We start from the raw sequence: 15,183 nt of genomic DNA, 5'->3' as shown, positions 1-15,183 counted from the left end.
TTGTGGAGAAGTGTCTGAGGACTGGAGGAAAGCAAATGTCAGTCCAGTCTTCAAAAAAGGCAAGAAGGAGGAGCTGGGTAACTACAGACCAATCAGCCTCACCTCCATCCTTGGAAAGGTGAAGGAAAAACTCATCTTGGGTGCTGTCTCCAGGCATTTAAAGGATGAAAGGGGTCCTTGGGAGCAGTCAACATGGTTTTACCAAAGGGAAGTCATGCTTGACCAACCTGAGAGCCTTTTATGAAGACGTAACCAGGGGGATAGATGCAGTAGATGTGGTTTATCTTGACTTCAGTAAAGCATTTGACACCATCTCCCACAGCATCCTGGCCGCAAAACTGAGAAAGTGTAGGCTAGATGATAAGGTAGTGAGGTGGATTCTTAAATGGTTGAAGGGAAGACAGCAGAGAGTTGTGATCAATTAGGCAGGGTCTAGTAGGAGGCCTGTGTCTAGCAGAGTCTCTCAGGTGTCAGTGCTGGGACCAGTACTGTTCAATATACCCATTAGTGACCTTGGTGAGGGAACAGAGGGCACTGTAAGCAAGTTTGCTGATGATACTAAACTGGGGGGCTTAGCTGACACACCAGAAGGCTGTGCTGCCATTCAACAAAACCTGGACAGGCTGGAGAGCTGGGTAGGAAGAAATCTGATGAAATTCAACAAGGGCAAGTCTTGCATCTGGGAAAGAATAACCCCATGTACCAGTACAGATTGGGAAATGAGCTCTTAGAGAGCAATATGGGGGAAAGAGGCCTGGGGGTCTTGGTAGACAGCAGGATGGCCATGAACCAGCAATGTGTCCTCATGGCCAAGAAAGCCATTGGCATCCTGGGGTATATTAGAAGGGGTGTGCTCAGTAGGTTGAGAGAGGTTCTCCTCCCCCTCTGCCTTCGTGAGAACACATCTGGAATATTGTGTCCGGTTCTGAGCTCCTCAGTTCAAGAAGGACAGGGAGCTGCTGGAGACAGTTCAGTGCAGGGCCATCAAGATGATGGAGTGAAGCATCTCCCTTATGATGAAAGGCTGAGGAAGTTGGGAGCTTGGAGGAGACTGAGGGGTGATGTCATTAATGTTTACAAATATGTGAAGGGCAGATGCCAGAATGATTTAGCCAGGCTCTTCTCAATGATATCCAATGATAGGACAAGGGGCAGTGAGTACAAGCTGAAATATAAGAGGTTCCAAAGAAAGATTAAGGAAGAATTTCTTTGCTATGAGGATGAGGGAGCACTAGAATGGGTTGCCCGGATGTGTTGTGGAGTCTGCTTCTCTGGAGACATTCAAAACCCACCTGAATGAGTTCCCGTGTGACCTAATCTAGGTGGTCCTGCTCTGGCAGGGTGTTTGGACTAGATGATCTTTCAACGTCCCTCACAACCCTTAAGATTCTGTGATTCTTTTAGTTCCTGTTCTGGACAATTGCTTAGTATTCAATATTTTGTGCAAGTATCAACATGTGATTGTTCTTGTATACATTTTCTTTCTTCAGGAAAAGTTGGATACAGGGACAAGAAAAGAGGTAGATGGAATGGGAGCACCTGAAATAAAATACGGCGATTCAATATGCTTTATACAACACGTTGATACAGGCTTGTGGCTCACGTACCAGTCTGCTGATGCAAAGTCTGTAAGAATGGGTTTGGTGCAGCGGAAGGTAAGACTCTAAATAAGAGTGCATTTCATTGAGTCCGGTAGTGGTGGAGTAGGGTGGTGGAAGTTAAGGGCACTGACCTTGGAGTCCACATGGTTGCTTCGCTCTCTCTTCCTACTCCTTGCACCACCAACAGCCAGAAAAAGAAGGGGGCAGAAGAAGGTAGAAACAGGAAGAAGCAACAGGAAGAAGCTTCTTCTTCAGCTTCTTCTTAAAAAGTGATCGTGGAGGCATCTAATTGGTTCAGCCCCAGAAATGGGTCTGGCTCAGAGCTGGGTAGAGTCTTGAGCAACTTCTTACAGGAGCCATTTTACAGCCCCTTCCCCTTTACCAAAAAAGGCTGTCATGTCAAACCATGACAGTAATATAAATAGTATGTATTTAAGTGTGTGCATGTATGAAAATAAAAATAATTAAAATATTTATGTATGTTGGATCAGATACCTTCAGAGCCATGGTAACTAAACATGAAAAACCATAAGTTACCAGTACTGACTCAAGGCATAATCAGAAAAGAAGGCCAATTGAATCTTTGGAAATTAGTAAAGAATGTTTGTTTTGACCTTATCTGTACTGCAGGGATCTGATGTTGTACAAGAAAACTATTTTTAAGGTTGACAAAAAAACATCCAACCAAACAAAACCCCTTAGAATTGTAATGTTTAATTTTTCAAAAGATACCGTTTACAGAAGCTGTGGCTTTGAGATTATTATGGCACTGAACCTGCTTGCTCAGTACAAGTGTGTCCTTGGACATGAGGAAGTAACAAGCAGGATTATTTGATTTTAATTAAATTATTTTTATTTTTCATGTGATTTCATTGTTTCTCTGCTTGCCTTACTATGTGAGTTTTCATACTTCTGAGTTGTGAATAATGTTTCATATTGCAGTGACTGCTTTATCATTTTGAATTGCAGGCAATAATGCACCATGAAGGGCACATGGATGATGGTTTGACATTGTCTAGATCTCAGAATGAAGAATCCCGTACAGCACGTGTCATCCGTAGTACAGTCTTCCTTTTCAACAGGTTTATAAGGTGTGCTTTTGAAGTATCTTCTTATCTCTCTTCTTTTCTTACTTTTTTATTTTATTCAAGGTTGCCATTAAGATAAGTGAACCATTTAACCCTCAGAAAAAAACCAACAGATTAATACTTCTCAAACAGAACTTTGTGTCAATTCTCCATGTGTTACCAGCAGAGAGGTACCTCAAGAGGTTTATTTTCTCCATCTTCTAATATTCCTTTATTTTTCAACCTTGATTTGAATGCATAAATATACTGAAAATGCAAACAAAGCGTAAGTTTTTTCCTTGACAAAATTTGCTGTAAGTTATGCAGTGCATAATTTAACTCTTTCTTTTCCAAATATGGATTTAAAAGTGCTCTTCCTTGAAAAACCCAGAAGGAGATAACTGTATAACTACAAGCTTGTACAAGACACAAATTTACTGAAGTTCATAGTGAGAAAAAAATTTTTTTCTTAAAAGTATGAAATTAGACCTTGCTTCTACCTTCCCATTACAGTTTCCTTATTTGTTCTTTTTTAATACTACTTGGTTCATTAATAATTTGCAACATGTAAAATGTTGCATTTCATGGTATTTTAGCCATTTAAAAATACTGCTAGATTTATACAATTTGCATTTATCTTCCTACTCCAAATGTCTTCCTAAATAATACTAATAAAATGCTAGTTATATGTTTGTGACTTCAGTAATTGATGAAAGGCCCCTTTCATCAGTGTAGCTTTTCATTGGAAAAAGGATGATAGGCAATAAGACTCTATGAAATGATAAGAATTTCATGTGAACTCATATGTCACAAGAGAAGACAATGAGGGAGATGGTGACCTGAAGCAGCCATGTCTCAATAAATCAGTGCACAGCTGAAGACATAGACATGTCAATTTGCTGAAAAAGCATTTACCCAGGTCCTTAAATAATAATAGGGGGGAAAAAATCTGTCAGGAGAATTGCCTACTGTATGGAATTTAAAATACAAAAGAAATGCAAGCCTTAAGTCACTTTGTAAATAATACTTTTTCTTAGAAGCTTCTAAGAAACCCATAAAAGATAAGAACAGAAGAAAGCAATTTAATGATAAGGTTTCACAAATCACTACTAAATTATAGTGGAGGTTTCTGCAGAGTGCACAGGGAGTTTAACAATTTACGTTTGGCAGGATGTTATTCCAAGAAGAAAAAGCTGAATTGGAGAGGATCAAAATTATTCTCATAAGTATGTGGCTGAATTCTTTCCTATGAAGTCAGTAGAACAATTGCACTTTGGGTAATATGCTAACAATAATAATTGTTTTAAAGATAACTTTTCTAGCTGTCTTTTTGCAGCATTATTTATCCTAAGAGATCTGTATTCTTCAGCAGTAAATATTCCTACTGAATTCATCATATTTCCTAAATTTAAAAGTTTTTCAGCCCTAGTTCACCATTTGAGATGAAAATACAACGTTACATGGCAATACAAAGCAAAAAAACCTTACAAAACCCACAACAAAAAGGTCCTAACCAACCAAGCACTATTCATCAGTGTTTTCTTAGTCCAGCAAAGAGCAGAGTATAAAATAAATGGGGCTTGTGCTCCATATCACGATCTGGAGAGGAATCTTGTAAACACATAGGGTGCTGTGCAGCTTAAGACAGAAGACTGGTGAGGAAGATGATCATGGGTCAGGTTGCCAAGGACCTTTGGTGGCTCTAACAAAAGAAAAGCAGCTCATTACATGAGCATAATGGAGCAGTAGTGAAAAGCTACATGGCTGGATTTTACTCAAAAATATGCTAGCAAAATAACCCCTTTTTACAATGGCAGAACTGAGAATGAGTGAAAAAAGAAATTGCAAGTACCAATTAAACACCCTCCTCCCACTCTCCACTGCTGTACCACCAAGCTGAGCCCTTCCCTTTTTGTTGACACTCACCACATCTGGTTTCCCTGTCCTTCCTGCTCCTTCCAGGTGGTTCTGATGGGCCTCCTGCAGCTGCCAGCTAGGACAGTCCTCCTGCCCAGGCCTTGCCCACAACTGCTTTCGTAAGGGAAGCCAGGGAGGTACAAGGCAAAGCATTCACCTTCTGCTTGCTGCATGGTGCTGGTGAGGTCTCAGCTGCAAAAGCCACATTTGAAGAAAGATTAGTTTTAAATGGAGGAGAAAGATATATCAGGGATCTGAAAAGCACAGCACTGAGTTAAAAATCTTATATGGAGTATGTTGGGGATTCAGCTAAGCAAGGGCCAAGTTCAACAAGGAGGAGAACAATCTGTCCTCAACTTCTAGGAGATGATTATCATAGACTACAGCAAGGCCAAGCTTGTATTGTGTATCAGGAGAGCTAATGAAGTGCTGGAACAAAGTATATGGAAGAGATGCATTTTTCAATACTGAAGATGGCTTCAGAACAGGTTAGAGCCATGCTAGAGATCTTGAATGGACTACCTGGGCCCTCTCTGGCAGCATGGGACTGGTTCTTTGACTTCTGTTTGCTCCAGCCTCATGATACTTTGAATAGGCTTACAATAATTTTTCTTCATCTTTTGGTCTACTTCTGATATTGCTAAATGTATACATTGAATATTAAAATGTGTCCTCTATTTAAAAAAAAAATAAGAAAAACAATATTTTTGATTATTCCAGTTTATATTTGGGAACAGATGGAAGGATCATTAAGTGCAGAACACAGGAAGACATAAATCATTTTTGAGAAGCTATGTAGCTATCAGAAAATGAATTGAGCTTTAACATCTAATGAAACTTTACTTTTAAACCAATCAAGATTTTTTTTAAGTGATGAAGTAAATGAATTTCTAATACTCAGGAGACTTTGTGTCTTGTTGTAGGGGCCTTGATGCTCTCAGCAAGAAAACGAAGTCTTCCACTGTTGATTTGCCTATTGAGTCAGTCAGCCTGAGCCTTCAGGACTTGATTGGCTACTTTCATCCACCTGATGAACATTTGGAGCATGAAGATAAACAAAACCGACTCCGAGCACTGAAGAATCGCCAGAACCTCTTCCAGGAAGAGGTACTTAGTTTTACTTCTGATTTTCACCATGATATCTGCAAGTATTCTTTTGTGGTGTCTGAAACATTGATGACTAATCTTGAGTATGTTTGCAGTGGGGATTTTTCCATCCTATAAGAGTCAAACTATTTGCAACGTTAATAATGTCTTTAGATTTGTTGTTTTTCTGTATATTTAAAGAAATACACTTAAGGCTTTGTTTCTTTTTCTTTTAAAAAAATTTAATATGACCTTGTGCCCTGAATTCTAACCATAATATACTCCTTTGTGCAACTTAATTTCTTCTGTTATAGTATAATCTCTTGATGCAGAAGGATGTTTTTGTTTAATAAGCATGCTTTATATATTTTAGTATTGTCTGTTATTTCTATGGTAGTGACAGTATACTTTGTCAGATGCCTACAAGCATTCCAGAATAGAAACTTGCCTAAAATTATGTCTGGAATACTGTTTATTTTTTGGTTTACTTTTACCATCTTAAATGGTAAATTTTTATTATCACAGTGAAGGCTTTTCCATAGGGATAGCTTGATTTACTCCACTTGTCTGACTCCATGTATGTGTTCTTGTGTTTTACATATTCTGTGCTTAAATTTTTTTCCTTAGATTTCTGAAAATCTGATGTGTTTGCATCTAAACAATACTTTTTTTTTTCTCTGACAATCTGAGCCTTTCCATTTTTAGGGTATGATCAACCTTGTTCTTGAATGTATTGATCGCTTGAACATATACAGCAGTGCAGCTCATTTTGCAGATGTAGCTGGGAAGGAAGCTGGAGAAGCATGGAAATCTATTTTGAATTCTTTGTATGAATTATTAGGTAAGATATATTATGGGTTACTTGGATTGTTTTAGCTCAAAATAATACTCAAACACATACCATTTTAGTGTGGAAGAATTTCCACTGTTTAGAAATTTAGGATACAAATTAAACAAGATTTTTGTATTTCCAAGTCCTTGCAGTGCTTAGGAATAATAAACTGAAATACACTGAAAACACTCAAATAATCTGATTTTTCTAATAATATTTGTTAAGACAAAGAACAGGTTTCTGCCTTCACTTAAACGATTGATTGCTTTTTCATATCATCATGTTGTTGATGTCTCTTATGTACTGCCCAAAAATATATGAACAAATATATGTGAATATGTGATTCGTATATTAATGAACATTGTGGTCAGTTTTGTAGAAGTCTATGATTTTTCAGCCATCTGGTTCCAGAACTGCAGTGTAACTGTAAAGTTTCTATAACCAAGACCCCTCTTACTAGTCAGTAATGACTAGAGTCTCCAGCACTAACAGTGCTGGAGATTCAGTGTGCTATGGAAAGAACACTCTTTTAGATGCAGTATATCATAAAGTTCTTGTCCACCTGCAGTCACTAAAAAAGCCCATAGTACCTTCTGTACGTATCTTAAGTGTTAGTTGATGTCCTGGTCAAATTTCTATTTAGGTAGTAGCATTTAATCACCTAACTTTTTTGTTCACCAATTTGATTTAGTGGTTGGACTCGATTATCTTAAACGTCTTTTTCTATGAGTTCCGTGTGTTACTTTTGTTCTACAATGACTCATAATATGAGGTTAATAATTCCATATATCCTACTGAGTGAATCTCCTACAAAAATCTCCTGCAAAAGGAAATTTTACCATTTTTTCAGTTTCTTGCTCCTCAGAGCCTTAAGTAACCCTAGAAGCATTATCACTGACCATAAGTGACTGAGCACAGTAATGTGTCCCTGTTATTGAGCAGTGCCTTGTGCAGGCTGCATACATGTGCCTGTGCTTTCTGTTACATGCTGGTTCCAATATGAGGGACTGCTTGCCTTTAAACTTGCACATGTTTTGGCAAAAGCTTGAGTTTGGACAAAGTCCTCATGCAGGATTGTTACCTTACTAAATCTCACCCCTGAAAAATTTTATATTTAAAAAGTATAGAAGTAATGTTATGTTACATATCAACTCCAGTAAAAACTCCACAAGTGAATATTGAGTTTGTAAAATAGAGTCAAGTGGTTAGGAAGTGCCCAGGTGAATGTAGTGTGTATATTATTAAGTGGCTCTTTTGTAGGTATGCATTATGAAACATGATCACATACTAGTTTTTATATCCATTCAGATCCCTTCCTTGTTTAGTGCTCATTTATTATTGGTACTTAAAATATTTACTTTTCTCTATGCTACCCTTTGAACCTTATTTATTGTGAACCTGTTAATTCATGTTTAGAAAACAAAACTGTTACTTTAGAGTTCTTTTGTGTCATTTATAACAGTAATTTGAATAATTAGAGCTGTTACTAAGTGTTCTTTTGGAAACTTCATTAAAGATATTATCTCCCATTGACTCAGAGTAACAGAGAGAAAATTAGGTAAAAGACTCTACCAATCCTCATTCCCAAATTAAGACCTGTGGGATCTGATTTTTTTTTAATATTCATCAGTATTTCTGCTGTGTGCAAGACATACTGAAAACTTGCATTGTTCCAAATGTGGAGATACAGAAAATTAAATTTTATTGGCATACCTGACTTCACATAAAATATCTTTACTGTCCAACAGCAAAGTGAGATATCGGGTGCAGGATTTCTGTATGTAGTACTGTTACAGTTAGGTTTTTCCATGGTCAAGGTAGGTTCATCAGCTTGTGTTCTTGAAGAAGAAAATAATGTTAGGTAGGAAGTAAAAGACTTCAAAAGACAGCATATGATGCAGAACCCTTAAAAGAACCAATGAGGTTCTTTGTCTGGCCCACTACCTTTTTCTGTTGGAGGAAATAGAAGTTGATGCGGTAAATATAATTAAGACAACCAGAATCTCTCTCCCATGATCTCTCAGAGCTACTGCTGTCACTTAACCACAGGCCATTAGGGTTCCCGTGGCTATGATTCTGGCTGAGGAGTTGCTGAGATATACTACCTCTATGTAACTGAAGATTGTAGCGTGATGCAGATGCAAAGGTTGCAAAGGTGACCAAAAGTGACATTTCCTAACATTAGATTGGTAGATTTTATCAACATTACAGGAGAATTTAATGGTTTTACCTTCCATTTTTTTATTGTTCTAAACTAAATACACTCTCTATGCAACTCTCTCCAGATCACTGTAACTTGCAGCAAGTCAGCACGTGGATCAAAACAGGACTGAAACTTTAGATACATCAGACTGCTTTAAGACTCATTTGTAACAATAGTACACTGTTGTCCTTCATATTGCAATTCTGGGTGAAGAACTGTTTCAGAGGTAGATGGGAGTTTTTGTTGGTGGATTTATATTTGATAATTGAGAAATGTTATGACTTGGTGACATGAATCACACTGTAGGTTCTTGATAGAGCATCCAGATCTTTCCCCCCTCTTTTTTTTTCTCACGTACTATGTTTTTCAAACTGGTATAGGCCTTTCTTATATTTGTTTACATATTACAGCTCCATTTTTCACCAATCAAACAAAATGTTTCCTGCTATTTTCGTTGTACTTCACCAAAACAAACCAACTCTGTATAGCTTTGTCTACTTTCACACTTGCAAACAACCAGATTGTTCAGTTTGAATTTTTTGAAGGTAGCTCAACTGTTGGAAGTCAGAAAGGGTAACAAACTTTAACAGTTCAAATTTGGAAAAGATGCATGAAACTAAACTAAGCTTTCACAGTGGAAACTATGAAAAATATTAATACTTTAAAATGTGTTATTTTAAAATACTTTAAAATATGAATACTTTAAAATGTGATATTTATGTGTCATGTCTGCTTATCCAACTCTGAGTTAAAGGTCATTTAGAAAGAACATTTGTAAAAATTGTACATCTTTTTCTTTCAGCTCATATATGCCCACGAAGAAAAATTAATCTGCTTTAGGCTTTTTTTTTTTCTTTCACGTGTACTAGTAGTAGTTATGTATTAAGAATCAATTACAGAAGTTATGGCAGGAATTAGTAACATTTAAAAGTATCTAGAGTAGGTCCAGGGAGTTAATATCTCAATGAAATAAACTGATGGCTATTTAGAGTGTGGAGTATAAGTTTTTGGTTGAGTTATTCAGAGATGACGGGGAGTGCTGAAGTTTTTGTAACCGTTTAGTTTGTGTTGTCTCTTGTTACATTAAACACAACTTAGACTGGGGGAAGTAGTTGCTTGTTTACTGATTCATTTCTCTAAGTCTGACATTTCCAGTTGGCAAGGACAGAAAATTCCTTCTGAAAGAATCTACTTGTCCTCTCCCAAATATTATTTCCATAGACTTCTTGTGAGGAGAACAGTGCATAAACTTTTATTGACTTCCAAGTCTCTCCGCTCCCCCTGCCTCCTTATATTACTTTCCTAACTTACGTTACTTTACTTATCTTTAATCTCCTGGCAGTAAGAAGTGTGGCTTTGATCTAGCCGTAATGAATTTGTACATTGCTCTGTTCTGAATATTGCTGTAGCTGTACAGTAATTGCATGGATGACAAATGGATATTGCTTGCTTGGTCTTGCTTCAGCAAAGACAGAAATAAGAATAAACCAGAATTTATGACTTTTCATGAGTCATTGTTATAATGATATATTTCACTATGACAAGAATGGAGGCATTTACAGATTTTGAGTTGAAACTGGATGCTATCATATAAAAAATCATAGAATCATAGAATTGTTTGGGTTGCAGAGATCTTTAAAAAGGGTCCTGGTCCAACCATTAAAAATTCCTTCCTTATATTCAATCTAAATCTGTGCTCTTTCAATTAAAATGATTGCCATATATCTACTAAGGCATCTGTCCTTGAAATTACATAAAGTATGTACAGTCACTCTGTGTTTGATCCTTTTGTATCACCAAAGAATGTATAGGAGTATATGTAATGATGAGACTTTAATATCTGACTGACTGACCACATCCCAGTTTTTATTTCTTTGAAACTGGATGCTAGTCTTGTTCAAAGTCGTGGGCAATAAAAGAAGCCACTGTTGGATATCATTTCTTTGTTTTCAATATTAAGTGTCTGTGTGCCTCATTTAATGCACAGCTTTAACCACTGAATACTAAGCTTTCACAAACTTTTGCTGAGCTGTGTTTATGAAACCATCATATTTTATTACCGTTAATGAAGTTCAATTTATTGATGTGTTAATGAATGACCTAATACTGCCTTCATTTTATGGTCATACTTGAAGCACAGTGACATTATAAGGCTTGCCTATAATCAATAAACAAGTCAGCTACAGAAGCAAGTGTTCCTTAGTTCTAATCCATATCTTTTAACAAGATACTTCTCCTCTTATGATTCCCAAGCATTTTTGTATAACTATGGTCATGATTAGCTAACTATGTAAGTTTTCAGGGTATAGACTTTTTTAATCATACAATACAAGAGAAAGAGGAGATTTTGTTTGTTTTGCTTTTAAGGGTTGGGTTTTCATTTTGTTTGTGGGTGGTTTTGTGGGTTTTTTTTACTATAAAACAATTGGATTGTGATTCCTTTCATCATGATAAGGAGCTGTCAGTGCAGTAACTTGTTTACAACTAACTCTAAGATTGTTACCCCTTTCCACATACAGTTTCATGTGATATTTGTGTCACAAGTCTGTAAGTTTAACCTTTTCTAAATGAAACAGCATAAAAGCACAGTTGCAATATAATATAGTTAATTTCTACAGCAATAAAACATAGACTTCAAGAGACTGTTGCCTATTAGAAGGACTTGCTGTTGAAAATAATGACAGAAATTTCAGGTTGAAATAATTTGTTTACAGAATTGGAAAACAATCTCAAGCAGTTTGCACTGTCCCACACACCAAACAGAAAAGTTAGTGCCACACTCATTTTTTGAAGTAGAACAGAGGTTTCTCTGAGAGCTTGTGTGCCATACACATCCTCATATTCCAGGCCAGGCCAGGTTTGTGGGTGCCTACAGTGTGCACTGAGATTTCTATTCAGTTGTACACACCAAAGTCAGTATATGCATTCAGTCTACTTCAGTTTTCAGCTTGAAGCATGAGCGTGAAACAGTTTTGAAACAGTTTCAAAACATTTACTTCCTCCCTACAGTCCTATCAAAAGTATGAGAAACCGTTTCTGCACATCTGTCTTGTTTTAGTTCCAATTATTTTCGAAAAAAAGTAAGGGATCAATAGGAAAAAAGTTTACATTCATCACCTATATTGTTGGCTTCACATTCTATTCTTCCAATGTTTCCTGTCATTACAGTAATACTGTTTTACAGAAATGTGTTTCTACAGCAGCAGCTGACTTTTGTGGTGTCAGTACTGGCTACAGCATTTTGCAGGAATTGTTAAGATGATTGCAAAGACAAAATCATTCAAACACATTTGGTTAATTTGATGCCAAGGACATTTCTTACTCTTAAATCTAACTATTAATTAAATTTAAATTAAGAGTATCAATAATTAAAGATTAAGAATCTAACTTATTGGATCCTTTCTAGCAAGACAGGAATTATTTTAATTTCCATGGACTTATAATTTCAAAAATAATTTATAATAATAACAACTTATATTACTTATAATAACATATTATTTATAATAACTTTATATTAATATAATAACTTATAATTCCCCCCCTCTTTTTCCACTAGCGGCTCTGATTCGTGGGAATCGTAAAAATTGTGCTCAATTTTCTGGATCTCTTGATTGGTTGATCAGCAGATTAGAAAGACTGGAAGCCTCTTCTGGTATGCTTTTTAGTATTTTAACTTCCTTATTTTACATTATTTAAAATCAGCAATACACTTTTTCAGTTTAATTATCATGAAATGAGATTTATAATTGTAACACTTCTACAACTGTACATAAAAGTATGTAACTGCCTTAAAATCTGGCAATCTTTCCTTTTTTTGATCCATTGGTTGTAATGTTACCTTTTAATTCAGACAAACGAATCATTTGGTGAAACAGTTGTTCCACAGTTGCAGTTGTATTAAATTGGTTTCTATCTAGTTCCTATACCTTCTCTTCCCTTATTTTTGGAATTTTTCATGCTTTGTCAGGATTTGCATCAAACTAAGTGTAATAATAACCATATGAGCTGGATATAATTTATCTCTTCTTAAATTCTATAGTGATAATGTATAGAGGTTCATGTATTCTACTTGTGTGTGATAGATGGTCTTCAAAAAATACCTGTATGTTTGCATGGAACAGTGTTACCTCTGTAATATATATGCATTCCTGTTTTTTAATCTCCTCTCTCACTCCTGAGGTCTGAATTTTTATTTGAAGAAGGAAGAGCATGCGTGAAACACGATTATGATTTGGTAATCTAGGGGTTCTAGCTCACTTTAAACACAAATTCTTTAAGTTATCCTATTTATTTTCTGTGTCATTACCTAATGTCTTATCTTCCTTCTTAACCATTAGGTTAGTCCCTTAGTGTCTATGCAATGCAATCAGTCTGTGTGGCTCAAGGTGAAAGCAAATGATGTTCTGTTCAGCTGTGCTGTACCTCTCATTGAAATAGTGTTGCTGGATTCCGTTTCCTTGGAAGCAGTCTGTTCTCCATAAACAAGGAGAGATTTGTCTTAACCTGTCTCTTTTTATTGCCTGGTTCTAGCTACTGTAACTGATTATTCTTTGTCTAATATTCTTTCATCATCTGTTTCTCGATCATATTTATCTTTTCACCTTAAGTGCAGGTATCAAGTTGGAATTCAGGAGCTAATTATTAATAGCACATAGAAGGTATTTTGAATCCTCTGCAGGAAGAGCAATGTATCTGAAAAATACTCAATGTGTAGCAATTGCTGTGTTTTAAATTTTTGCTGTCTGTTTTTTCATCTCTCTGTAGTTCATGTATGCTTTGCTGTCATTACTATTAATACATACAATTTCCCATCACCATCCTCTTGTGTTCTCTGCTGTCACTCAGCTCGAGTGTATCAGAGTTAACAGATGAAGGAAGGTTTTCCACTTGCAACTGTGGGTGCTTTGCATTATATATCATTTTTGTTGGAAGATGGCCTCTGGAGCATCTTTCAAGCCGTATTTTCTGTAATTCTGTCATGAATGAAAAATTACTATTAAAAAATTATTAAGTTCAAAAAGCAGAAAGGTTTGCAGTCAGACCAATGGGCAGGATAGTTACAACACTGAAAACAATGTTAACACACCTTTCTGGTTGTATATTTGTAGTTTAGTTGTGTTGTGGATTGTTTCATGAGATGGGAGGAACATACTAATCTTCATTTCAATGGTAATTTTTCATTCATGATAGAGTTATCCTTAGGAATTGAAATTTCCTTCCTCATCCTGTTCTTCCCACTCATGAATCACACTTCTTTCCCAGATAGACGTGTCCTTGGATTTATGCACGTCTTAAGGGAGGAATGGCATAAAGGGAAGATGTTCCTCTTCTTTGGTTTATATTAGACTGGAAGACATTTGAAAAGAAATGTCATGGGCATAACACAGTTGGGTTTGTGAGCCATTTACTTTGGCATTAATACATGAGAAATATCTGCTATTACTGAGAATCCCAAGTAAAAACTGGATTCGTCTTAGCTGTAGATCACCCTTTGGCGTATATTATCAAATCTCTTACTGAAGTAGTCTTCTAAAGATCAGCAGCAGCCATGAGAACAGATGATTCCTATAGTAAACAAGGAGAATAAGGTGTTTGTGTGCCCTTCAGCTTTGTCATTAAACATTCACATAAGTTTTGTTTGTTTGCTATAAAGGTGTTCCTGAGATGAACTGACCAACAGCATGGGAAGATATTGTCAAAAGTCAGTGGTAGGAGTGTTTTCCCTCTCAGAGCCATGGATGGTCTGCCACAGTGTTCAGTAGCTGATTGGCAAGACTTTTAGGGCAAGCAGGGAATTTGAAAGTCAGTTACTCTTCTCTTGGGATGGAGACTAGTATAAAGACTTTAAAGCATTTGCCCCTCCAATCAGCAATGTTTCATAGAAGTATTTTAGCAGAATTTTGTTTAATATTTTTGCTGCAGAACTATGGCTTTAGGCTGAGGGCACTGTTCTACTGTGCTATTTCTCCTGACATGCACCTGATGTGTTTCAGCCATTGGATGTTTAGGCTCTGAGTCCTTGCCTACTCAAGATATGAGGCAACAGGCACATATGAGGCCAAATCTGTGTCACTACTTCAGTTCTCAGCTGGTGTTAAAGACAGCTGCTCATAGTACTGGTATCTAGTTAGAGATTTGCTGATCATCTTATCACTGTAGATAGTATAATAGATATCATAACTGAACATTCATGCTGGTTTACATTATGGTTAGGGAAACTTTTTCTATAGATGCTGTAATCTTACTTTCATTAACATTTGAATAAGAGAGAACTTCAACTGAAACAAGCATTTAAAAATTGGCAAAACTGCAGACTAGATCTTTTCTCCACTACAGTACACCTTTGGTGTGAGAGCATTCATCTGAGAATATTCTCACAGTTATAAGTTGCATGGGATTTGACTGCAGCCTTAATTTCAGTGTATTTCACCAGTTGTTTATAGTGAAATTATTTCCTAAGAGACCTAATTTTCCATC

The 15,183-nt window shown here is 36.4% G+C and overlaps 1 protein-coding gene across 1 annotated transcript in view; it reads left to right on the top strand.

Moving 5' to 3' along the window:
- The window catches only part of RYR2 (ryanodine receptor 2), a 430,121-nt gene that overhangs the window by 195,443 nt on the left and 219,495 nt on the right, over positions 1-15,183 (top strand). The window contains exons 13-17 of the mRNA XM_061991036.1: positions 1,491-1,655; positions 2,571-2,692; positions 5,509-5,692; positions 6,377-6,512; positions 12,263-12,358. Of these exons, the coding sequence (XP_061847020.1) occupies positions 1,491-1,655; positions 2,571-2,692; positions 5,509-5,692; positions 6,377-6,512; positions 12,263-12,358 (703 nt within the window). The remainder of the gene's footprint in view (positions 1-1,490; positions 1,656-2,570; positions 2,693-5,508; positions 5,693-6,376; positions 6,513-12,262; positions 12,359-15,183) is intronic.

Source organism: Colius striatus, chromosome 2 (assembly GCF_028858725.1).
Source record: "Colius striatus isolate bColStr4 chromosome 2, bColStr4.1.hap1, whole genome shotgun sequence".
NCBI lineage: Eukaryota > Metazoa > Chordata > Aves > Coliiformes > Coliidae > Colius > Colius striatus.
Note: the sequence above shows the minus strand (reverse complement) of the source record. Positions and strands in the feature narration are given on the sequence as shown.